The sequence below is a fragment of the Grampus griseus genome (genome assembly GCF_964374135.1).
Source record: "Grampus griseus genome assembly, chromosome: 2".
Lineage (NCBI taxonomy): Eukaryota > Metazoa > Chordata > Mammalia > Artiodactyla > Delphinidae > Grampus > Grampus griseus.
Window position 1 is genome coordinate 25,992,522 of NC_139018.1, and position 26,448 is coordinate 26,018,969.

Here is a 26,448-nt window from a genome sequence, read left to right on the forward strand (position 1 = left end):
AATCCCACTACTGGGCATATACCCAGAGAAAACCATAATTCAAAAAGACACATGCACCCCAATGTTCATTGCAGCACTATTTACAATAGCCAGGTTACGGAAGCAACCTAAATGCCCATCGACAGATGAATAGATAAAGAAGATGTGGTACATATATACAATGGAGTATTACTCAGCCACAAGAAGGAACAAAATTGGGTCATTTGTGGAGATGTGGATGGATCTATAGACTGTCGTACAGAGTGAAGTAAGTCAGAAAGAGAAAAATATCGTATATTAACACATATATGTGGAACATAGAAAAATGGTACAGATGAACCGGTTTGCAGGGCAGAAAGTGAGACACAGATGTAGAGAACAAACGTATGGACACCGAGTGGGGAAAGCGGCGGTGGGTGGTGGTGGTGGTGTGATGAATTGGGCAATTGGGATTGACATGTATACACTGATGTGTATAAAATGAATGACTAATAAGAACCTGCTGTATAAAAAAATAAATTAAAAAAATAAGTAAAAACATTTGCAAGTGTTAAGGGAACCATCATTTTACAAAACCTAGTCTCTAGATAAGTGCCTTGATTTAGGATCTGATTTGGAACTTGGACTTCTGGGTACTTATTGGGACAACATGGAAGGGCATACAAGGAAGGTTTATTTAAGCCATATCAAGGAAGTGATCTGACTTTGGAGCCTCCTTAGGTAGAGTTAACATTTGTGTGCTAGTTTCTAAGAGGCTTCCCAACCTTCAGATTGCCCCTGGAGCCTCTGCCTCATCTCTGCCAAGGGCAAGAGCGCTGTTGCCTGAAGGCATACACTGCCTCTAGAGCTAAGGGGACAGAGTGGGAAGGCCACAATACTGACTCTCTCCTTCTTCCTCCTTTCCGCCTTTCAGTGTTATGATGTATCCAGATGGTCCCAGATCTGGTGACTCCGCAGAGGGCTTCCCCGAACAACCGAGGCTCCAGCCACAAATTGGAAATCACACAGCTCATACACTGGGTACTGAAACTGGGAGTATTAAGTGGTCCCTCCTTCTTTACAGCGGCAGAAGATTGAGAGTGGGAAAGGGAAGGAGAGAATTAAAGAGGTCTGGGTAGCACAGAGCTGATGGAAGAACTGGCCTTCTTTTAGTGACATATATTTTGTTCAGTCAACAAAGGTTTATTTGGTCCCTACTATGTGTCTGACACTGTCATAGACACTGGAGAGAAGAGATACCTCAAGGAAAGCCAACCAACCAACCAGACTTGGTCCCGTTGCCCTTGTGGAGGGTTCACCCCCTCCCCTTCTTGGCCCCCTTATCAATGGGACACCCCTTTTTTCCAGATTAGGGGAAAAAGGGCCCATTTGGAACAGGATGAGGAGATAAAATCTTATGTGCTGAAGCAAGGTGTGGACTCAATGTTTGACCTAAATCTGAGCTGGGGAAGAGAGTTAGGAAAAGGAGAAAAATGGGAAAGAGCTGGCTCTCTCCAGTCTGGGCTAAGCCGGTCAAGATCATAGAAGTCAGAGCTGGGTGAGGCCTTAGACAAGGTCCAGCACCTCATTCTACAGATGAGGGAACTGAGGGGCGGAGACATTATGTGGTGGACCCAAGGTGGAGCCGTACTGAGGCGGCAGAAGCGGGAATAAAACTGTGGACTTTAAATAATACTATGGTGCCTCCAGGAAGGGTTTAATTTCAAATCCCGGCGCTTCTGCCGCAGCTGAGAGCCAGGCCCGGCCCACTATGCTCCGTTGCCTTGGGAACTGGCTTCCCCGCCCAGCGGGCGCCCGCTTGGCCCTGAGCACCTAATAAAGTTGTTGTTGAAGCGCAGTGGTACCATGTGAGCCGTCCCGGGGGCGGAGCCGGGGGTGGGGCGAGCCGGGGGCGGGGGCGGGGCCGAACGGAGGGCGACCTGGCGGGCGGCGGCGAGGAAGGGAGGCGGGCACTGGAGCGGGCGCGGGAGCGGGCGCAGGCGGCCGGCCATGATCGCGTCGTGCCTGTGTTACCTGCTGCTGCCGGCCGCGCGCCTTTTCCGCGCCCTCTCAGGTACCGGCCCTGTGTCCTGACGGGCGGGTGCCAGGCCCGGGCGTGCCTCGGCGGGGCCCCGCGGGGCCTGGGGCGGCGTGCGTCGCGGGCGGCCTCACGACCACTTTCCCCCGGCAGTGCCAAGGTGTGGGGAGGCGGCCCTCGGCCCCGCCGTGCCTGTCCTGGACTAAACGAGGCCCGGGTCTGGCCGGCGAGCGTCGTGGGCGGGCCCCTCCTCACCCCTGTGACCTGGAGGTGTCGGGCCACAGTTAACGTGAGGCGGCGTGGGGAGGGGCCAGAGCTGCCCTTCTCTGGCCCCGGGGTTGCGGAGAGGTTCCGGTCCCGCTGAGTCACTGCCCTGGGGGTCGGGGAGGGTTGGCCGCTCGGGGCCTAGGCTAATGTCCGAATTCTCTGTGGACAGGGGCCAGTCGGCCCTGGGGGCGGATCTGTGGACTGAAGACCTAGACGTACCTGTTTTTCCCCTGGGTCAACTCCACACTCACGTTTCCCAGCCGCCTCTCAGCGGAGTCTGGTTGAAAAAACGGATGCTCAGAATCCAGAGGCACATTGAAACTTCGGCTTTGAAGCAATGTCCCGTGCGTTTAGAGATGTGGTGGGGTGGAGGCAGTGCCCAGCGGGTACTTAGAGAAGAGTTATTGTTTAACTTTGCCATGATCTGCCTGCGCTCCCCACTCCTGGGCTCTTATGAGACCATCAGTTACTCTGGGAGATCCCACAGAACCCCCAGACTTTTCTCTGGCATTTTAGGGAGCAGGACAGACCAAGAAGGACTTTTAGAAATAAGATGTCCAACTGTGTGCATTCTGTGCTTTTCCTTTCTGGAACTTTACACAATATGTGTGTGTGTGTTTGTAATTTCTGTTCCTATATATTTCATATAAAACATTTAATGTATGTATGTGTATGTTTGTATCTGCCACTAGAATGCGGGCTCCAGGAGGGCAGGGCCATGTCTGTTTTGCTCACTGTATCTAGTGCTAGCATACTGCCCAGAATGCAGTAGGCACTCAGTTCGGGAATGTCTTGTGTGTACATACTTCTCAGAAATGAGGAACTCCACAGAAGTCATTGTTTTCAGAGAACTAAGGCATATTCTTCTAACCATGTTGCTGTCATTTCTGGAGCTCTGCCAGTGTCCATAATGGCAGCCATAGTGACATATACTAGTCCAGAGGTTTCTAGACCAGTAGTCAGAGTTTTAGGTATGTCAGAGGAAGGGCCGCCTCCCCCCACCCACTTGCACACAGCTATTAAAGTAGTCCCATTTGTATTTGTACATTTGGTTTCTACAGATTTTCTTTTAATAAAAGAATTCTGCTGCTGAAAAACAAACCACCACCACCAACCAAAACCTGCTGAGTTTGAAAACTAATAACCTCACACATATAAATCAAAGAACTTCTGCCATGCGATACACATAGAGGATGTTTCAAAGGGCAGGGAATTAATAAGTTCCTGAGACTAAGGCCAGCAACCCAGCCCATGGGTTTAGAGCAGGGTTTCCCAATCTCAGTACTGTTGACGTCTGGGCCTGGGTAGTTCGTTGTGGAGGTGTCTCTTGCACTGTTAGGATATTCAGCAGTATCTTCATCCTATAACCACTAGATGCCAGTGTAGCATCCCCACAGTTGTGACGACCACTGTCTCCAGACAATGCAGAAATGTTCCCTGAGGGCAAAATCACCCCTGGTTGAAAAACCACGGGTTTGAGGGACGTAAATCCACATAGACCCTAAATAAGATAGTGTCTTTCAACGTTTGAACCATTTTGAAGTTTTTCTTGCCTTTTAAAAAAAAGAGCTGATAAAATAAATCTCTGGTGATTGAGGGTCATCATCATACATGTCACTTGTCCTATGCTAAAAATAAGTGACTTAGTGTGTGTTGGTGGGCGGAGGTTTTGTTTGCACCAAAATACTGTGCTTGGATTTTGGGGGCTCCAGTTTTGTAGTTTTTCCCACCTGCTTTTTGCCTGTTGGCTGTCACTGTGGCTGCCGTAGCAGAGAGGCGGCAGCTGTCTCTTGCTGTCAGTTGTTGGCACCTTCCGATTTACAGCCGCTAGAGTACTATGGAATGGGAAAGATGATAATGAAGTCTGTGAAGATTTATGAGTAGAATAAATAGATTTGAGAAGAGGACCCAGGGCCTTTGCTAAGAGAGAGATTGTACAGATTTGAGACACCCTTTTTGTCTACTTTAGGCCTTTTTCTTCTAGAATGCATTCATAGATTAGTGGATTTATAGAACTAGAAAAGCTCTTGGGGATTATCTAGTTCAAACTTCCCTTGTCCTCATTTTACAGTCAAGAGTGAGTCCATCTCACTAGGGCCATTGTCCAAGGTCACATAGCTTTGTTAATTTCAGTGCTAGGCCATAACCCACAGTTCTGACTCATGGTCAAGTGCTGGTTCCAGTGTAATGCGGCTCTTAGAACCAGAGAGTTGACGTTAATAGGAATCTTAACCTCCAGATAAAAGGAGTGTGGTTGTATGTGACCATCTCTGTCCTAGATTATGCGGGATATCCATTCTTTCATTCACACATGAATATTTATCAGATCCCTACTATATGAATTAGTTGATACTTGTAGAGCATTTAGAACAGTGCCTGGCACATAGTAAGCACTTTGCTCTGATGATGAGGATGTTCCAGGCACTAAAATGGGCAGGCTCAGTGATGGTACAGTGATGAGCAAGGTGGACATGATTCTTGCTTGTATGAGACTTACTAGAAGTTGGGAGAAGAGCATGGGTTGGGTGATGCTGTCATCTTATAACATGGTATCTTGGCTTTCTTCTTAGATGCTTTCTTCACATGTCGAAAAAATGCCTTCCTGGCGAAGAGCTCGTCCCCCCAGGTAGACGGCGACTTTGCCATGGCCCCTCGGGGCCCCGACCAGGAGGAGTGTGAGGGCCTGCTGCAGCAGTGGCAAGAAGAAGGGTCAAGCCAGGCACTCTCAACTGTGAGCGAGGGTCTGCTTGTAGATAAGGGAGTAGCCGAGAGCAGCCTGGCGCACCTGATGGATAATCCTGGAGAACAGGATGCTGCTTCAGAAGACAAGTGGTCCAGCAGGCAGCTGAGTGACCTGTGGGCAGCAGAGAACCTGGAGGAGTCTTTCCCTGAGGTGCTAGGAGGGGAGCCACTGCCAGAGGTCGAGGGCCCAATGTGGGCAGAAGTCCCGGTGCAGACTGGCCCCCAGTATGCAGACTGTGCTGTCCTCCCAGTGGGTGCCCTGGCTGCAGAGCAGTGGGAGGAGGACCCCGCAGTTGTGGCCTGGAGCATAGCACCGGAGCCTGTGCCCCAGGAAGAGGCTCCCATCTGGTCCTTTGAGGGCCTGGGGCAGTTGCAGCCTCCCCCAGTGGAAATCCCATATCATGGTGAGTCTGACAACCGGCTGGGTGAGCCGGGGCAGCAGGTTGTCTCGGATGTGCACACAGTCACTGCTAAAGTTCTCTTGTGTGGAGCTCTGCTGCTGCATTGTGTTTTTCTGAGACTCCTGCAGTGGCAGATCCAGAGGGGCCTTAGAGAGCATTTCATCCAACCCCGTGGCCTTTCAGATGAAGTGATCACGGCACAGAGAGGTAGCAGGACATGCCTAAAGTCACATAGCTAGGTAGTGGCAGAACTGAAAGCAGACCATAGCTCTGATTCTCTACATTATTGGTTCTCTGGAGGTGACCTGGGGTAGCGGTGGAGAGCGCTCAGGGCTCCACTCTCTGCCTCGACCAGGATGACTCCATTTTTATCTGTGTTATATGTCAGGCTTCCATTAGACTTTGGAGAGCGAGTGCTGTGGCTCACATAGGTTTGAACTCCACTCTGCAGCTCCCTGCTCGAGGGCACATGGGAGACACATTATGGTTTCTGGCTCTGTAGGCATTTTCAGGTTTAGAGGTCAGAAAACACCCAAGGCTGAGATTACTCTAGAAATGTCTTTAATCTCAGATGACTGTTAAGCACATTCATCTGAGTGATTCCCCAGAGACCCATGGATTTATCAGAAGTGAGAAATTGTTGGCCATATTTAGTGAACTTGTACTAGGTGCCAGGTACTATGCTAGGTACTAGGGATACAGTGATGAACAGGCCAAGATTATCTTAGGCTTTGTGGAGTTTATTGTCTCGTCTGAGAATGTCCTTAGAGTGTTGTTCAAATCACCACAGAAAGGGATGAATGACAGGGAAAATGAAAAAAGGAACTCGTCGCAGTATCATGGAGTCAGGAGTGGAGATGGTGGGCCCTGTGAATAACATGGACTTACCATGGACCTCTTCTTCCCGACACCTTTGCAGAAATCTTGTGGCGAGAATGGGAGGATTTCTCCACTCAGCCAGATGCTCAGGGCCTGGAGGCGGGGGATGGCCCTCAGTTCCAGTTCACTCTGATGTCCTATAACATCCTGGCTCAGGACCTGATGCAGCAGAGCTCAGAGCTCTATCTGCATTGCCATCCAGACATCCTCAGCTGGAACTACCGCTTTGCGAACCTCATGCAGGAATTCCAGCACTGGGACCCCGATGTGAGTGAAGATGGGGAGATGTGCCATCCTGCATTTGCCCTGGACCCTGGCTGTCCCAATGCTCTTAGAAAATGAATTGAACCCCACAGCTGTTCATATGATTGGCCTCCTGCCTAGGACTGGTGCTTGCCTGCCTGGTGTAATGAGTTTGGGGCAGATGCTAAGAAGACTGTCCGTGGGTGCACACTTTCTAGCACCTTTGTGCAGGCAGGGAGACGTGAGGGATTCAAGGAGCAGGAAGATCCAGCGCATGTATCTGATCTCAGCTTAACTCTGGGCCTGTTGTTGCTGGTAGTGGCTATCAGGGAAGAGTCAGCACCAGGGGAAGTTTCAGTGTGACCCAGCCTGAGACCCACAGCAGCTTCCCATGTGGCTTCAGTGCCTGCTTCTGGGGTGGGAGTCGTACTCCAGGGCCCTCCATTACTCTGGAGTGATTGGATTCCTTGTCATTTCCCAGATCTTGTGTCTCCAGGAAGTCCAGGAAGACCATTACTGGCAGCAGCTGGAGCCCTCTCTGAGAATGATGGGTAATGCCGCTCCCTGGCACGTTTGCCAGTCTTTCTTCCTGCAGCCCTGTCTGCTCTCTCCTGAATGCACTGTATCTTTCTTTCATCTCAGTAAACCCTCAGTCTCATCTGTGAGCTAGCTTCTTTGTGTGGGTGAGGAGAGTCCTGAAGTTTTAGAGCAATTCTGACATACATTTCCATTTAATCCTTGAAGTAACCAACCCTGTGAGGCTGAATATTATTATCCCCATTTTACAGTGCGGAAACTGAGGTTCAGAAAATTTGTGTGACTAGCTCAAGGTCACAAAGCTGTAATATGAAACTCATAGGTTGTGGAGCCTGGACTCCAGCTTGTCTGACCCTAGAGTCCATGCTTTTCCTGTCAGGTTATTGCTTCATACCCTTCTGTCCCTTCTTCCCCTTCTAGCCACTCAGTCATGTGGTTACAACTGTAAGGGAGCCTCTGCAGAACCAAGGAATCGGCAAGGGCAAGGACTCCCCTTATTGAACTGCAGGAGCAATGCATTAGGCACACATGCCTGGGCTACTGCCACTGGGTAGAGGGACCCTAACCCATCTTCAAGGACTCTGACCCATCTCCTTGGTGGGGTGTTCCTTGCAGGCTTTACCTGTTTCTACAAGAGGAGGACCGGGTGTAAGACAGATGGCTGTGCTGTCTGCTACAAGCCCACGCGATTCCGTCTGCTCTGCGCCAGCCCTGTGGAGTACTTTCGGCCTGGCTTGGAGCTCCTCAATCGGGACAATGTGGGCTTAGTGTTGCTGCTGCAGCCACTAGTCCCAGAAGGCCTGGGGCAAGTCTCAGTGGCCCCCTTATGTGTGGCAAATACTCACGTCCTGTACAACCCACGTCGGGGCGATGTCAAGCTAGCCCAGATGGCCATTTTCTTGGCTGAAGTGGACAAGGTGGCCAGGTTGTCAGATGGCAGCCACTGCCCCATCATCTTGTGTGGGGACCTGAATTCTGTCCCTGATTCACCTCTTTACAACTTCATCAGGGATGGAGAACTCCAGTACCATGGGATGCCGGCCTGGAAGGTGAAATGGGAGAGGCCACTGTGGGGTTGGCTTAGGGAGAGATTTTGGTGTTGGCATCTGGTGTTGCTTCTGTGGCAGGGACCTCAGTTACACCTGTTCTGGCTTCCTCTGGCTTTTTCTTGTTCTATTGATATCTGGTACCCAAGCCTGGAAGTTAGGAGCTCGTGAGTGCCTTTGGTATATTGGAATCCTTTCAGTTTTTATCATTAACTTATGTTTAATTTACAAGTACATAAGTATATATGTAAGTGCATGTAAGTACACAAGTGCATCCCCTTAAGGATTCAGACATTTTAAAATAAGACCAAAGCCCCCTTTATTACCTACATTTCCCACGTCTCCACTTAGAGTCAAGTAATAACTGTTCAAAGTTTGGTGGTGTTCTTCCAGGTCATTTTCTATGCATTTGCAGTAGTATCTAAGCTGTTGTGATGATGTAATTATAATCTACATTTATTAAGCACTTACTGTGTGCCAGGTGCTATTTTAAGCACTTTACATGTATTAATTCATTAATTTTCACAATTTCTATCATTCCTTCCATTTTATAAATGAAAAAGCTAAGGTGTAGAGAAGTTAGGCAATTTGCTTACTCTAGTTTTTGCAGGTAGTGAGTGGTGGAGCCAGGATTTGTAACCAGGTAGTCTGGCCCCAGAGCTCTTGCCCTCCAATACTATGCTGTGATTGCTTCTAACAGCTGGTATATAATGTACTGTGTGTGTTTATAAATGTGATATATTATGTATATTTCATTTTGTAGCTTGTTTTTTTTCACTCAACAATGTACATATGTATCTGTCTCATTCCTTTTAACTGCTGAATGTTTATAACCTAGGTATCTTATAGTTTTATTGTAGTTTATTTAGCCCTACTGAGGAGCACTCAGCTTGTGCTGATTTCTTTACATGTCACTTAATCTCCTTGTTCCTCTCTTTTGCCCCTGCTGATCCAATTTGTTGCTTAACTTTTGGCAAGGCACAGGAGAGAAAAGACATAAAATGACTGAATTATTGTTGAGCCCTTTGGGCTTTTATTTTAATGAGATTACTCAAGTGCCAGCGATGTCCTGGTTGCTACATGCGCAGAGAAAGGCATTATCCTGCCAGGAAGCTGCTGTTATCAAGGGGCTCAGGGAATGGGAAGAAGAATTTACTAAGTGCCTACCACGTGACAGCTGCCGTTAAGCATAGTGATTAAGAGCACCATCTTGAAGCCAGATAGTCCTGCGTTCAGATGCCTGCTCTGCCACCTTGGGCAAGTTACTTCACTTCCGTAAGCCCCATTTGCCTCGTCATACACTGGGGATATAATGGGACCTACTTCAGAGGGTTTTCTTTGGTGGATTACATAAAATAATGCACACAGTGTTTTCCAGTTTCTGCTTCAAAGGAAGCAGTCAGTAACTGGTAGTAGTTATGGTTACCAGGATTCTTAATTGTATGTGGTATTATTATCCCATTCAATAGTAGAGCATGTTGAACCCAAGAGAGTTAACTAACTTGCCCAAAGTCACACAGTTAGTAAATGGCCATTAAATTGAAGGTGTGTTTTACTTCTGATGGCATTCTGAAAATGTGTGTCCTCGAGGGGCAGAGAGATTGTGTCTGTCACTGCTCTCTCCCCAGCACTTAGCTAGTGTTTTGCACATAGTTGGCATTCAAATATTTGTTGTTGTTAAATGAAATAAAGGGGGTTTTGCTACACACGTTGGAGATACGCAGATGACTGATGTTGCCGAATGTTTCCCCTACTACGTTCTGTCCGTTCCCAGGCTGCTCATTGGCTTTGACCGAGGATGGTGACGTAGATACGGTAAAGTGCTTTGGTGAATTTCCCATTTGGTTTGACCCCGTGGTTTCCCACTAATAGGCTTAAGATGCTAGACTTTGATCCAGAAGATCCAAAGATCAGGGTAAACCTTTTCCCACTGCAAATTAAAGCCCCTGAAAGTTGACATTCCCTGGGCAGAGTAGTGTAGATTTTTCTGAGCTGAAATTTAGGGGACCATATGTTCATGTAGTTCTGTTCTCTTTGACTCACATACCTCACTCTCTTAACCCCTTATTCCTGTCTCATAGATATTTCAGTGTTTCTAGTAAAAAAAATAAAATAATGGTTTTAAATAGCTCCTTATTTTTAACTTTCCCCTGAGACTTATGTGTTTTGCTTGTGTTACGTACCTAGTATGTGACTGTGTGTGTGTGTGTGTGTGTGTGTGTGTGTGTGTGTGTGTATGTTTGTCTGCATGTCCCAAAACATGGGCTATTTCCTTTTTCCATCTCAGATTCCTTATTCCCATCTGCTCTTTCCTTGTAGGTATCTGGACAGGAAGACTTCTCCCATCAGCTTTATCAGAGGAAGCTGCAGGCCCCACTATGGCCCAGCTCCCTGGGCATCACTGATTGCTGTCAGTATGTCACCTCCTGTCACCCCAAGAGATCCGGTGAGCACATGCCACATTCTTGGTTGGTTGTCCCTCCATGCCCATTTTTCAGTGACAAGAGAAAGTGTAATTCCCTCAGTTCTCTTAGCACGTTCCTTTGTTTTTTTCATTGTCCTCCTCATGGTCACCCAATGAAATGGACAACTTTAAATCATAGCCATTGGAAAATCTCCTTGTCTTCAGAGCCAGACTTCCTCTGTGTCCCTACTTGTAAGCTTCTGGGTATTAAGGAAGTCTCAGCATGTGGCTCCTCTTCCTGTCTTTCACTGTATGGCTTTTCCTGGTTTACAGAGAAACGTAAGTATAGCCGAGACTTCCTGCTACGTTTCCGCTTCTGCAGCATCGCCTGTCAGCGACCTGTAGGACTGGTTCGTATGGAAGGAGTGACAGATACTAAGCCAGGTAATGGGAACTAAGCTTGTTCCCTAACTTGTTCCAACTAAGCTTGGTCCTCTTTCCTCTGCACCTCTGATATTTGTCAGTTATGTGGTTTCTTAGTCTTTTCTAGGTATAATTCTTAGAGATCAGCTTCTGGTAATAAGTATGCTTAGGAGGAAGGTCAGTGGAGTTCACCGGCCATGTGCAGTGTGTTCAGAACATGGACCAGGAATCAAGAGACCTGGGTTCTAACTAGCTCTGAGACCTTGAGTAAGCCACAAGCTTTTTAGTATTAAGTTGCTAATAACTAGCATGTATACAGCATGTTTAAGAGAGAAAATACACTTGATGGCTTTGAAAATCATAAGGTGACAGTACTCCTGGATGTGATAACAAGTTACTCCTACTGAGAACTTCCAGATTGTAAGTAGCAGAGTATGCTTGATGTTCTCCCCTTCTTGTCTCTGAAAACACTCCAAAGCAACAAGGAGAATGAAAAAGAGAAATGCAAACTCCATCTTTGAGAAAGCTAGGAGACCTGAAGATATTTGAAATCATGAACCACAGCACAGGTGGAATGGTTGCAAGAAGCACTGGAGGTCATGCAGGGGTGCTGGAGCAGGTATGGAGAGACTGGTCTGTGGGGCCATATGGATCTCCAAAAGAACCAGCAGGGTGCCTTTCTCCAAAGTGAGGAGCGTACCCCGAGGCACGAAGTCAAAATCCCTTGTTTCATCAACAAGAATAAGATGCACAGGTTGTGAAAGGATATTGTCTGAACCTCTTTTGGTCCAGAGAGGCAGTAGAGGAAAGACTGATCAAGGAATCAAGCCAAATTTGCACGAAGAAGACTGTTTAAGTGGTGGGGGGAGGTGTAATACTTAAACTGCATATTTCTTTTGGCTAGGGGGAAGTAAAGATGAACAGGACTCACACACAACCCTGCGTCATAAGGAAAGATGCCTGTTACTTGGAATGCGTACCCAGGTCTTTGCTTGTATAAGCTTTGTACCAATAGCTTGTACATAAAAACCTTAACTAATTCCAAGCTGGGCTGCCCAAAAGGAGCCAGCGTGAGATCTGTACTAAAATACTATAAGAAAAAGAGGTGGAAGAGCAGGAAAAGTAAAAGGCAGATAAAGAATACTTCGAAGATAAAAATTGTTGCCATGGAGCATATAAACATTATGATTATTTTCCCATGAGTAAAAAAAATTAAGCAATTGTCTTTATAACATAGGAGTGCAAAAATAAAATAATTGCTTTTATAAAATAAGTTCAAGCACATGGCAAGACATCAGTAGATGAAATGTAAACTGCAGAGCTCAGGAAAAAAGTGGAATAAAAAATTTAAGAATCACATAATGAATACAAAATTAGAAGCAGTCCAAGAGAGAATAGGCACTGCTGAAAACAAGGCAAGAGGCAGAGGCCAGGAAGGATAAAAAGCACTAGAAAGAAAATAACAGTAGTGGAAGTTAAAGAGATTCAACATACACATAGTTCGAGTTCACAAAGAAGAAATCCAGTATAACAGCACAAAGGGAATATTTAAAGGTATGGTTCAGGGAAGATTTTCCCAAAATCAAGAGATCTGACTCCACATTGAGAAGGATATACCATGTCTCAGTAAAAAATGACATAGGAGAGTCAACAGTAAGACATCTTAGTGAAGTTAACAGAAGTCAAAGATAAAAGAATCGTTTGGGCAGAACCAAAAAAATTGGGCTATTTTTAAAGGTAAAAATAATCAGGTAGGCTTCAGATTTCGTAACATTACCGTTCGACTCTGGAACACAGGAGAGCAAGGTTTCAAAGAAAGACGGTATGGTCAAAAATTTTATACTCAACCCAAAGCCTTTCATGAAGAAACGGCTAGACAACCAAGAAACTTAAGAAACTTAAGACAACCAAGCAATGACTGAAAAAACTATAGTAAAGGACTGGTGGTAAGCAATGAATTCATTTTTTTCTTGAAGGAATTTAACTTGAATTGGCATTTTGCAAAGAGCAGTGAACATTTCAATGGCTTGGTTTTTTTTTTGTTTTTTTTTTAATTGCAAAGCTAGTGTATTATTACAACTGTGGTGATAGCAATAATAATAGTGGTGGCCACCATGCATAGAGCGACTGGCGTGTGCTAGGAACTGGGATAAGTGCTTGGATCACTTGGGCTCAGGCAGGGAAGCAGTGGCTCAATGTTTTAAGAATACAAAATCCTGGGCTTCCCTGGTGGCACAGTGGTTGAGAGTCCGCCTGCTGATGCAGGGGACATGGGTTCGTGCCCTGGTCTGGGAAGATCTCACATGCTGCGGAGCGGCTGGGCCTGTGAGCCATGGCCGCTGAGCCTACGCGTCCCGCAACAGGAGAGGCCACAACAGTGACAGGCCCACGTACCGCCAAAAAAAAAAAAGAATACAAAATCCTAAAGTTAAACAGTAGTAGGATCCCACATAGGTAATTCCATGTTAAGAATAGGTTATTTTTAAAAAATCAGTACTGTACTTGAAACATAAAATAAGCATTTCAATTTAGTAACAAAATAAGAACCTTTAAAATACACTGACAATCACTTTTTAAGTAGAATCATTATATGGGGGAAAATATCCAGTTCACTAACAGTACCCAGTAATAGCAGTATTTTCAAAATTGAGATTAAATTTGGATAAACACACCCATCCTCCACATACTGTGAACGTACCCTTCCGTTTGTTTAGTATCCCCATCCAGGGCCGAATAGGGTCCTGATGAATCTCTTTTAAGGACTCCAAATCTAAAAACCTACCACCAGTTTTAGACCATGAGTAGAAAGACTTCAGGTGCAGTACAAGGAGATCATAGTGTGTGATCTTTTTTTCTAGAGGATTTGTTTAGATGTGCTAACAAATAATATTTCCAGTCATCCAACTCAACTGTAGACAATCAAACTTGCCAAGTTGACTGTGACACTGACTTTAATGGGAAGCATCTGAATTGCCAAAGTAGCTACAGTGCTGGGGAGTGATGGTCTAACTTTCCAGCAAGTTGACGTTGCATTGTGCTGGAGTGTTCTACGTCACACAAGTTGTATAATAAAAAAAAAATGGTGATTCTCACTCTCCCCAACTCCCTTTGTGAAGGAATAATTCATAAGATGGGAATCTAAATTTTAAGTCCCCCTCTTGTAAATATTTTTAATTATTAGTGGTTTATTCTTTCCAGTATGATTCTTAAAGACATTGAAAGGGGTTACTCTTTTTTCTTTTTCATGAGCACTTGCACATTTCCATTTATCTCCAGAGCTTCAGGTCTTTTAACATGTAAAAATAAACCATGTGCCCAATTAAGTGCATTCTAGGAAAAAACAGTTGCTAATAAATGACTTCCGTAAACTATTGTTAACAAACTGACCAGATGGCCACAGAGGAAAGTCTGTCTGATCAGTTTTTGAACCAGGAAAGTTCTGAATCCAGCTCCTCCACTGGCCCATCCCTGCACAACTTATTATCCTCTTCCCAAGTACACTTGCAGAAGAACTTACTTGCTTGGCTGCTGCCAGTGCTGAATGGTCCAGGAAGATGTTGCAGCTCAGGTAGAGGCAGTTGTGGCCCATGTGCTCATGTGGCCTGGTGGGACAGGCAGAGGCCTTGAGTCCCATGTAACTGCTGGAGCAGTGCCGTTTGTACATAGTGCTGCATGGGTAGAACGTGGTGTTGAGAGAAGCAGTTTTCTTTCTTTCTTTTTTGTTTTTCTTTTCATGTACTAAAAAAAGACTTGATTTTTTTTATCCTCACACTAATATGAAAATTTGCCAAGTGTAAATGTCTAGTTTGGAAATCAGTCCATTGTCTTGCAGGTTCCAGCATTGCTAATGAGAAGTCTGCTGCCATTTTGATTCTTGATCCTTTCTTTGTATATCACCTATTTTGCCTCTCTGAGACTTTCTGGTTCTTATCTCTAATCCCTTGATTTCTGAAATCTCATGATGGTTTACCCTACTCAGGGTGTTGGTTTCATTCATTATTTTGGATACTCCACAGCCCTTTCAAATGGAAACTAATTTATTTCGAGTCACATAATTTTGCTGGTAATATTTCTTCAATAATTTCCTATCTTCTGCTTTCTCTTTTTGGAATTACTGTTAATTGGATATTAGAATCTACCATCTGTGAGATGCTCTCAGCTTGTTCATTCCTTCTAGTGATTTTAAATTTCTGCCATTTTATATATATATATATTTATTTTTGGCTGTGTTGGGTCTTCATTTCTGTGCGAGGGCTTTCTCTAGTTGCGGCGAGCGGGGTCCACTCTTCATCGCGGTGCGCGGGCCTCTCACTGTTGCGGCCTCTCGTTGCAGAGCACAAGCTCCAGACGCGCAGGCTCAGTAGTGTGGCTCAGGGGCCTAGTTGCTCCGTGGCATGTGGGACCTTCCCAGACCAGGGCTCGAACCCATGTGCCCTGCATTGGCAGGCAGATTCTCAACCACTGTGCCACCAGGGAAGCCCTGCCATTATATTTTTAATTTCCAAATCTCCTTTTAAAAGTTCCTTCTTTTTTTATACCATTGTTTTTTTGATTTTTTTAATGAATGCAATATTGCCTTTCTACTACTGAGGATGATAATTTTTAAAATTCCATCTGTTCCTTCCAAGGTTCTTTTAATTAAGAGTTAGTTTCTTCCTACCCCACTGTTTGTTCCCAAAGATTCCATCAGGTGTCCATTCACATTTAGGAATGAGACATGAAAACGTAATGGCTCTGTGTAAGGGATGGTACTAATTGACTGGTGAGTTCATTGTGCCAGTTTTGATTTTCACCTCCCACCTCTTTTCTGGAGTAATGGTACCTCTGATTCCTGACCTCTTATATGATTCAGAAGCCTAAATTAGCTTGCCTCTTGCTGAAGAGAAGACCATTTTCAATATCCTGCTGGTCACTGTGATTTTTCTGATTCAAAATGAAGATATTAGTGTTAGGAACATTTATGTTCCAAATAACATCACATCAGTCATCACAAAGTGAAACTGCAGTATTTAACAGGAATAATAGTCAGAAAATAACTAATGGTTGAAGATTTTAATTCATCTTTCTCAGTTCACAATAGTTCAAGTAGATAAAAAATAACTGAGAATATAGAAGACTTAAATAACATGTTGTATGGTAAATCTGATGGATACATATCAAACTCTGAGCACTGAAAGCAGAGCAAAGACATCTTTTAAAATATCCACAGGAAATTCCTGAGAATTGGCCATATATTAGACTATCACAAAAAAAATCAGTAAATTTCAAACAGTAGAAATAGTATAGCCAACTTTCCGTGATCACACATGCATTAAAAATAGAAGTTAAAAGAATGCTATCATCTGGACATTTAAAAAATTTCAAACAACTTTTGGGTCAAAGATGAAATTTAAACAAACTGCACAGTGTGTAGAAAATAACAATAATGAAAATACCATATATTTGTGGTATATAGCTAAAATAGCGTTCAGTGAAAAATTCATAGAATTATATAGAATATCTTGAATCAGAGAATTATATTGGTAAGAAAAGATTAAAGTAAGTAAATTAAGTATCCCCCAAGTTAGAAAAGAGAACAAGCTGAAAGAAAGCAGAAGATGAAAATGAAAATAATTTAGAGAACAGAAAAACAGTAGGACTAATAAGCTCTAAAAATCGGTTTTTTGGGTGAAAAACAGCTGTCAGATTAGCTAACCTATTTAAGGGAGCAGGGGAGGAGCAAGTAAAAGTATTCAGATGCAGAAGAATTAAGAGGATTATAAGGGGGTTCTTTTCTCAACTGAGTGCAAAAGAAATTGAAAACTTAGATGGCCTATGTTAATTTTAGAAAATGTAATTTACTAAAACTGATTGTGAAAGAGAGACATAACATAAATAGATTACCACAGGGTGAAAAAATAGTGAAAGTTCTCAGAGATACAGTCCCACAAAAACACCATGTTCATGTTGATAGGAGAACATCATCAGACCTTTAAAGAACTTGTAATTCCATTACTGTTTAAATTGTTAAAGAGCACAGCAGAAGGGAGCCAAGTTATTTTTACAAAAGAAGTATTTGACACCAACACCTGACAACAGTTACACAGGAAAAGAAAACTACAGACCTTAATATTCTCCACTTACGAATATTGATGCAAAAAATGTACATAGAAGATCAGGAAACAGAATCTAACATCACATTTCAAGAGCAATATACTATGCCCAAATAGAGTTTATCAGAAATATGAAGGTAGTTCAGTATTGGGAAATCTATTAATGTATTTATCATGCTAATAAATATATGAAATCTATTAAAAAATAGAAATGCATGTCATCCTGTAGATGTCAGAGACGTTTGTTAAAATTCAACATCTATTCCGGATTCTTTTAAAAAGAACCTTCTTAAGGAAAAAATAGATAATTCCTTATACCCTTAAAATACATTTATCTTGGTCAGTCAGCGCTTTGGTGCACCATGGAGGAAGGGGCGTGGAGCCGCCAGATGCCTGAAAAAGAAAAAAAAACAAAAGCATTCATCTCAATCCAAAAATGAGCATCTTGCTTAAAGAAGACAGTCTAGTAGCATTCCTGTCAAAGTGGGGAACAAGATAGGGATGACTACTGTCATTCAACTGTGAGAGACACCAGCCACAGAATTAGAAATAGAACATAGAAATATAGACAAGAAAATAGAAGTAAACAATGGAAAGGAGAGGGTAAACTATTACTTGCTGTTAATATGGTTATATAACTGGTTATCCAAGAGAATCACCTAACAACTATTATTAGCATTAATTCTGGAAAGTATCTGGGCAGAATATTAATATACAGAAATCAATAGTATTCATATAATAAAATAATGATATATTTGTTATAAGATGTAATTTTAAGAAGACCCTATTTATAATAGCAACAAAAAGAAAACAATTTAACAGGGAAAATGTAGGAATATTTCATTTCATATAAATTAACAAATTTATTGGCATGAAGTTGTCCGTAACATTCTCTTACCTTTTTTTAAAAATAACTTTATTGAGGTGGAATTCACATACCATAAAATTCACCCATTTAAAGTGTGCAAATCAGTGGCTTTTAGTATATTCAGAGTTGTGGAACCATCATCACAATATAATTTTACAACATTTTCATCACCCCCAAAAGGAATCCCATATTCATTAGCAGTTATTTTCCCTTTACCCCTCCCCTTGTAAAAAATCAACAGTGGACCTATGGGTTTCTGGACTCTCAGTTCTACTCCATTCATCTATATGCCTAGCCTTATGCCGGTACCACTCTGCCTTGATTATTTTAGCTTTGTATAAGTTTGAAATAGAGAAGTGTAAATCTTGTAACTTCATTGTTGTTTTTCAAGATTATTTTGGCTATTCTGGGTCTCTTATACATTTCTATGTGGATTTTAGGATCACCACGTCAATTTGTGCAAAAAAGTTAGTTGGGATTTTGGTAGGGATTTACAGATCTGTAGATCAGTTTGGGAAGTGTTGCCATTTTAACAGTATTATCTTATGATCAGTGAACATGGAAGTTTTCCCATTTATTTAGATCTTTAATTTCTTTCCATGTTTTATAGCTTTCAGTGTGTCTTATACTTCTTTTGTAAAATTTATTTGTAACTACTTAAAATTCCTTTTGTTACTTTTATAAATGGAAATATTTTCTGAATTTCATTTTTGGATTGTTCATTGCTAGTGTATAGAGATGCAATTTTTGTATATCAGTCTTGTATCTTGGAATCTTTCAAACTCAGTTTTTTTTAAATGAATAAATTTATTTATTTTTGGCTGCGTTGGGTCTCCATTGCTGCACGTGGGCTTTCTCTAGTTGGGATGAGCAGGGATTACTCTTCGTTGTGGTGCACAGGCTTCTCATTGCGGTGGCTTCTCTTGTGTGGAGCAGGGGCTCTAGGCGCACGGGCTTCAGTAGTTGTGGCTCGTGGGCTCAGTACTTGTGGCACGTGGGCTCAGTAGTTGTGGCATGTGGGCTCCGTAGTTGCAGCTCTCGGGCTGTAGAGCGCAGGCTCAGTAGTTGTGGCACATGGGCTTAGTTGCTTCGCAGCATGTGGGATCTTCCTCAACCAGGGCTCGAACCCGTGTCCCCTGCATTGGCAGGCAGATTCTTAACCACTGCACCACCAGGGAAGTCCCTCAAACTCATTTATTAGTTCTAATAGTTTTTTAGTGCATTTCTTAGGATTTTCTATATATAAGATCATGTCACCTTGCAAATAGAAATAGTATTACTTTTTTCCATTCCAATTTGGATGCATTTTATTTCTTCCATAATTGTCCTGGCTAGAACTCTCATTACAGTGTTGAGTGGTGACAGCGAATATTCTTGTCTTATTCCTGATCTTAGGGGTAAAGTTTTCAGTCTTTCAGCATTGAGTATGATGTTAGCCATGAGGTTTTTTTGTTTGCTTTTTATTTGTTTGTGTTTTGTGGATTCCCTTCACCAGATTGAGGAAGTTCTCTTTTATTCCTAGTTTTTTAAGTGTTGTGGGTTTGTTTTTTGGTCATAAAGGAGTGGATTTTGTCAGATATTTTTTCTGTGACTATTCAGATAATCACGTGGTTTTTGTTCTTCAGTATTCTGTTAATATGATGTATTATATTAATTGATTTTCAGATGTTAAACCAACCTTACATTTTTAGGATAAATCGTATTTGGTCATAGTATATAGTCATTTTCTATTTTGCTGGATTTAGTTTGCCAGTATATTGTTCTGAGACTCGTTTTCCAACATGGGAGAGGAGGAGTTTCCCCCAACGCCAACAAATAATTCAACTCAATTCTGACACTGTCTCCCCAGCGATAGTATCAGATTCCACAGCTTAAGGGCTCAGTTCTACAAGACCCACCCCTCCAACACTTCAGGTGCCTGTCAAAAGACCAGGTTGTTCCCTGTGCATTTTCTGACCGACTGGCTATAAATCAGAGGTTCCCACAATCCCCTCCTTCCTTGGGTTAGATTAATTTGCTAGAGTGGTTCACAGAACTTAGAGAAACATTTCACTTGCTAGATCATCGGTTTATTATAAAAGGATATAACTCAGGAACAGCTGTACAGAAGAGATGCATAAGGCAAGGTATGTAGGAAGGGATGTGGAGCTTCCACGCCCTCTCTGGGTGCACCATTCTCCCTCGAATCTCCATAAGTTCACCAACCTGGAAGCTTTCCAAACCCTGTCCTTTTTGGGTTTTATGAAGGCTTCATTACATGGGCATGATTTATTAAATCCTTAGTCATTGGTGATTGATTCCACCTCCAACCTCTCTCCGCTCCCTAGAGGTCATAGGGTGGGACTGAAAGTTCCTCTGATCACATGGTTGGTTCCATTGGCAACCAGCTCCCAACCTTAGGTATTTTCCAAAATTGCCTCATGAACATAACAAAAGGCACCTTGCTCACTCTCAACACTCAGGAAATTCTAAGGGTTTGGGGAGCTTTGAACCAGCAACTGTGGACTAAGACTGTATATGAAGACTGACTATATATGAGAAATATATATTTGGTCATCTGAATGACCAAATATACATTTCTTATAAATCACAGAACTGTAATTGTTGAGGCATTTTGCATCTACATTCATAGGCGATATTAGTCTATAGTTTTCATTCTTTGTGATGTTTTTGTCTAGTTTTGATATCAGAATAATACCTCATAGCATGAGTTGGGAAGTGTTCCCTCTTTTATATTTTGGAAGTATTTGTGAAGGATTCATATTACTTTTTTAATGCTTAGCAGAATTCACTAGTAAAGCTATCTGAGCCTGGGCTTTTTGTGAGAATTTTTAAATTGCTAATTCAGTCTCTTTAATTGTTATAGAACTATTCAGATTTTCTTCTTTTTCTTGAGTCAGTTTGTGTAGTTTTTGTCTTTTTAGGAATTTGTCCATTTTACCTAAGTCATCTAATTTGTTGGTATACAATTGTTTATTGTATCCCTATAATTTTTTTATTTCTTAAGGTTGGTTGTGATGGCCCCCTCTTTCACTTCTGGTTTTAGTAATTTGAGTTTTCTCTTTTTTTCTTGGTCAGTCTAGCTAAGGGTTTGTCAATTTTGTTGATCCTTGTTATCCTTTTCTTAGTTTGGATTGTTATACCAAAACACTACAGCCTGAGTAGTTTATAAACAACAGAAATTTATTTCTCACAGTTCTGGAGGCTGGAAGTTCAAGGTCAGGGTGCCAGCATGGTGCATTTTCAGTGAGGACCCTCCTCTGGGTTGCTGATTGCCAGCTTACTGTTGCATCCATACATGGCAGAAAGGACAGCTCTCTGGGATCCCTTTTATAAGGGCATTAATCCTGTTCATGAGGGCTTCACCCTCAAGGCCAAATTACCTCCTAAAGGCCTCACCTCCTAATGCCATCACACTGGGGGTTAAGATTTCAACATATTTTGGGGAGAGACAAACATTCAGTTCATAATACCTATTAATGTCAGTAAGATCTGTAATAATATTCCCTCTTTCTTTCCTGATATTGGTAATGTGTGTCTTTTTTCTTTGTGTATGTGTGTGTACATGTATAGGTGTGTATAAGTATGGATACGTGTGTGTGCTTACATATGTATACGCATACATACACAGATACATATATGCACACAATGGATGGTGGGTGATAGAAAATCTCTGGAGGAATACACCAGGAATTTGTTAACATTGGTTGCCTCCGGAGAGAGGAATTGAGTGGCAAGGTCCCAGAGTGGGAGGGAGCCTTTTCACTGATATTTTTCTCTACATTTTGATTTTTGTACCATGTGACTGTGTTACCTAAAGAATGAATTTAAATTTTTTAAGAAGTTGCTGAGCCAGGGAAGAGATGTCTGTGTTAGAGACCTCTGTCTGTCTGCTTCCTGAGGTTCTTGACTTTGGTCCATTGTTTTCTTCCTCTCCTCAACTTTTCTCTTTCCCTTTTCCCTTCTGGAACAATCCAGTCAAGGATCTGAGTGGGATTTCAGGGTGCAAGGTTCTAACCCTGCTTCACTGTCTGTGATTGATAAATCCCTTTGTCTCCGGTCTTCTACAGAGCGACCTGCTGGCTGGGCCGAGCCTGTCATTGAGAAAGACATATCTGAGCCTGAGCCTGACTTCCCCAGGTAATCTTCTTCCAGTTCCCTTCTGCTTGCATTCCAGCCCCATCGAGGTGTATTAGAGAGATTCCTGTTGGCTTTCCTGGGGCTGATTTGGGCGAACACATTTTGCTGAGCTCTCTCTTCCCCTTGTGTGTGCTAAGTTTATGGAGGAACATACTGGTGTGCAGAGGCCAGAGGTGACCCACCTAGGTTCTTGCAGATGAAAAGCCCCTGCCCTTTTCCTTTGGGAGTAAGGCCTCACAGAAGAGCTTGCTGACCCATGGACAAGGGTACATTAGGTATACCTCACCAGGTAGCAAGAGGAGAGTGGGGGGTGAGAAATGTCAGCAGGACTGTACATAAATGTGTCTGTTTCTAGGCTAATTTTAGCTAAGACCCTCAGCCTCTTAATTAGCATGGGAAGGCATTTGCTGAGGTTGAGTTATTTGGGATCATCCCTTAAAAAACTTGATAAAACCCACAGAGAAGTGACCTTGGGAAAAGTTCAGTAATGTTTGTTGACTGACATCTTCCCCTCCATCCCCGAAGGACTGTAGGCACCATCCAGCACTGCCTCCACCTGACCTCGGTATATACTCATTTCCTGCCCCAGCATGGCCGCCCAGAGGTCACCACAATGCCCTTGGGTCTTGGAATGACAGTAGATTACATCTTCTTCTCAGCTGAGTCCTGCAAGAATGGGAACAGAACTGGTAAGCTTGGTGGATCCTGGATTCCTAGAAGCCACCCCCAAGAGTCCCTGGGAACTGATGGTAGGTCAGGCATTTGATCACATGGCTTGGGCTGCTGGGACCTGACCAGCAAAGGAGTAGATCTCATACCTACCTGACACTGGTCATCCTCATCATACTTCCCTTAGGCCATTTGCCCGCCTTCTCTTTTATCCTTGTAGCATTAGAGAGATGTGGGCAGAACAAGCCATCCCTCCGTTTTTTGTTTTTTGTTTTTTGTTTTTTGCGGTACGCGGGCCTCTCACTGTTGTGGCCTCTCCCGTTGCGGAGCGCAGGCTCAGCGGCCATGGCTCATGGGCCTAGCCGCTCCGCGGCATGTGGGATCTTCCCGGACCAGGGCACGAACCCATGTCCCCTGCATCGGCAGGCGGACTCTCAACCACTGCGCCACCAGGGAAGCCCCGTCCCTCCGTTTTAAAGATGAAAATAGAGCACCAGGAAGTGCTCTATTGGATTTGTTCAGTGGCAGCTGGTTAGTAAGGGACTTGGTTAGGTTAGAAACCCTATTTCCTGTCTTCTCACCTCTCACAATAGTCACAGTATAGCAGTCTATCAGCCCCATGCCTGTTTTGTTTAAAGCATGTCTTTTAAAATGTTTGGATTTTCTGTTGAGAAATCAAATTTTACATAGCAAATCTGGACTTCGGCTTCTCTTGGAAAATCAGAAGATCTTGTAATGCTGGGCTTGGACGTGCACTCTAGTTTGCTGCAGTCCCACCGAAGCCACCTGGCTTCTTTCATTGACATATCATGGCATATCTGAGAAAATGAGCCCTCCGCCAGAGGCGGCAGGAGGTGAGGGAGGATAGGGCCGCCTAGGAGACGCAGCCTCCTGAGGTGTGGCTCCCACGGGGCCCCCCACCCCATGCAGCTTGGCTGCGGCTGCCTTACCCACCGGCCTCCGCTTTGTGCTCCAGATCGCAGGCTTTGTCACGATGGAACTCTCAAGCTCCTGGGCCGGCTCTCGCTCCTCTCTGAAGAGATCCTCTGGGCTGCCAATGGCTTACCCAACCCCTTCTGCTCTTCAGACCACCTCTGCCTACTGGCCAGCTTCGAGATGGAAGTCACCGCCCTATGACGGTCTCCCAGGGGAAGAGAGCTTCTCTTCCAGAAGAGCCACCTGGATCAGAGACTGTGGAAATATCCCATGCTTCTGGAAACTTAGCTCCAAGAAACTTACGTCCCCTCCCCTCCCCTCCCCTCCTCGTTCCCTTTCTCCCATGGCTAGATTTCCTCCAGGCCCGTCCACATTCTCTGCCTGTGGTCCCTGCCCCGCCCCAGCCTCTTCCTAAACCTGTGCCACATACTGGGTGGCCCTGGGAGAGGCAGAAGGGGGGGTTCCCCTTCCTTCCATGTATCCAGCGCTCCCCCTTGATTTTTAATTACCAGGGTTGCGGGAGCTATTGATCTCATTGGTTATTTGTATTCAGGCCGTTTCTTGGTGGGGTGCCTTCTGACCTGACCTTCTCCCTGCCTGAGACCCCTGGGCCCAGCCCTCTTGCCAGACACACACGCGTGAGATGTGTGTTGTGTGTGCATCCTCTCGGGGTGGGACTGCTCTGCGTAGTCATGCCTGTCTCTGACTAGCCCACTTTCCACACTGGGGCTGTCAGCCTAGGGGCAGGTGGAGGGCGTGACCGGGTAGCTGTGTGCTGCCAGGCACATGGGCACCTGGCTGCCAGCGGCAGGAGCGTGGGCCCGTCTCTCCTTTTATCATCTGTGTTTCGTTAGGTGTCCATCCTGCCAACCAGAGCATCCTCATCGTCCGGGCTCTGGTAACAAGTGGGCCCCACGAGCTGGAGCAGTGGATTCAGGGATGCCCTTGACCCAGAGCTCCCCACAGGCCTGGCATGCTTCCTCCAGGGCTCATCCCTTTCCCCAGGCTGCCCTGTGGGAGGCCAAAGTTTGAACCCTTGTGTGGGGTCGGTGGGCAGGGGTAGTGGACTGAGGTGCCAAACTCTTTAAGCATGAGGAGGAAGAACTGTCAGGGAGCTCCTATCTCACTGGAGGACTGCAGCGAGGGCGGGAGTCCCAGCGGGGAGAGAGCCGGAAGGTTCTGCAGCTGCCTCAGCTGGGACGCAAGACCTCAGGGACTTGTTCCCTTCCCTCTGCACAGCTAAGCTGCAGCTCTCTGGTCCTCTCCTCCCACTGCTTTTTACTCTTTGCTGCCTCCCCCATCCCCTTCCTTTTTTCCACTAGAAAAGCCTGGTATTTAGCTCAGGCCAGACCTTCTCAGCAGAAAGGTGGCCCTGGGCAAACTGGAGGTGGCGGTGCCCCACCTCCGGCAAGGCGGCTCATGGCCTCTGCTTTCCCTCTCCTGGTGCAGGAGCACCCTGGGGCCTCCAGGGGGTGCTCCCTTGCCCACATGAGTCACCTGCATGCCTGAATCCTGCATCGCTGGGTGTGGCTGCTGGCCCTGCAGACTTGACTTGCTGTTGGCCCACTTGGCCTCCAGAATGGGACTGGAGGATATAGCTGAGAGGCTGGAGTTCGGGACAGTTAGCTAGAGGTTAATGTTTTCTCCTTTTTTTTTTTTTTGAGAGCCGAAGACCCAGCTTGAATAATTCTGCTGCTGCGTTCATGGTTATAAGCTTTCCATGCCTGGGTTCTGGGGAATTTATCTATTCATGTATATTTTTAAACATTGTTTCCTGGGTACTGGGCATGTGCCTGTCTGAGCCCCAGGCCTATCTGTCCACACTCCACCATCCACTCTGTTTGTCTCTCCCTGGGCATCTCCTGAGATGGTCTCAAGACAGTGCCCTATTGGTTTGTAGGACTAGGGCCCATCACTGTTTTTTTCTGCCAGGAAACGTAGTTTAAAAATGGCTAAAGATGGCAGAGGGCAGGAGCTTGATAGATGATCTTTTCCTTGTTTTCTTATTTTCTGTTTTGGAAATGAAAGGGGGTTTTAAATGGTCATTTGAACTCTCTTTTCCAAATAAAGGTTTACCTTTCCCCCCTACTGTTGGTTATTTTATTAGGATCCTGAAAGGCATGGGGGAGGGAAGGCCTGGGGAATGAGGTGGGCAGAGAAGAAGAGACTGATCCTGGGGTGGGGCCTCAAACCTGAGATCTAGACCAGAGAAAAGGGTTATCATCTCCCTCTGGTAACTGAGCAGATGCCCACTACTCTGAGGCCTGGGAGGAACGGCTTGAGCGCAGCCTCCTGCCCGGACTTTCGTGGGGTGCAGCTCTCTTCTCCATCCTCGCCAAGCTAGAGGAGAATACTGCTTTCAGCTGCTCTCATTCTTATTCCATCTGCTGCCCCTGTACCTGCCATACCTCCGCCTAGTCCAAGCAGAGGAGGATCTGTGGCGAAAGCAGGATGAGAAGTGTTTTCCTGGTCAAAGCTATGGCAGCTGCGTGAGGCACGATGCACGTGGCAGATGCCTCTTGCCGCGCTTCTATTTTTGATCATCTCTTCTGTGTTCAGGAGCCAGGGCTGAGCTGTGAGCCACCTGTTGCTGGCAAGGTTTCTCATCTTTCCTGGGCCTCACTGTGCTGGGACTTCTTCCTCCGGCCTTCCTGTGCAGCAGGTCCACCAGCCCCTGTGCCCGTGGGAAGAAGCCCTGAGACAGGTGTGGTTTTCTGCCTTACCTGAACAGAATCCCAGACCCCACACCTCTGAATCAGTACCTGAGAAGCTGGGTTATTTAAAGCTACCTGGGTACCAGTTGAA

General features: G+C 44.8%; 1 protein-coding gene across 1 annotated transcript; it reads left to right on the top strand.

Moving 5' to 3' along the window:
• Positions 1 to 1,898: 1,898 nt before the first annotated feature.
• On the top strand, positions 1,899 to 25,731 carry ANGEL1 (angel homolog 1). The gene is made up of 10 exons (XM_082647244.1): positions 1,899 to 2,032; positions 4,834 to 5,409; positions 6,326 to 6,552; positions 7,010 to 7,079; positions 7,681 to 8,114; positions 10,431 to 10,557; positions 10,849 to 10,959; positions 21,969 to 22,038; positions 22,564 to 22,727; positions 23,684 to 25,731. Exons 1-10 carry the CDS (start codon positions 1,969 to 1,971, stop codon positions 23,842 to 23,844), a joined length of 2,004 nt encoding a protein of 667 aa, XP_082503370.1. The 5' UTR covers positions 1,899 to 1,968; the 3' UTR covers positions 23,845 to 25,731.
• Positions 25,732 to 26,448: the final 717 nt, after the last annotated feature.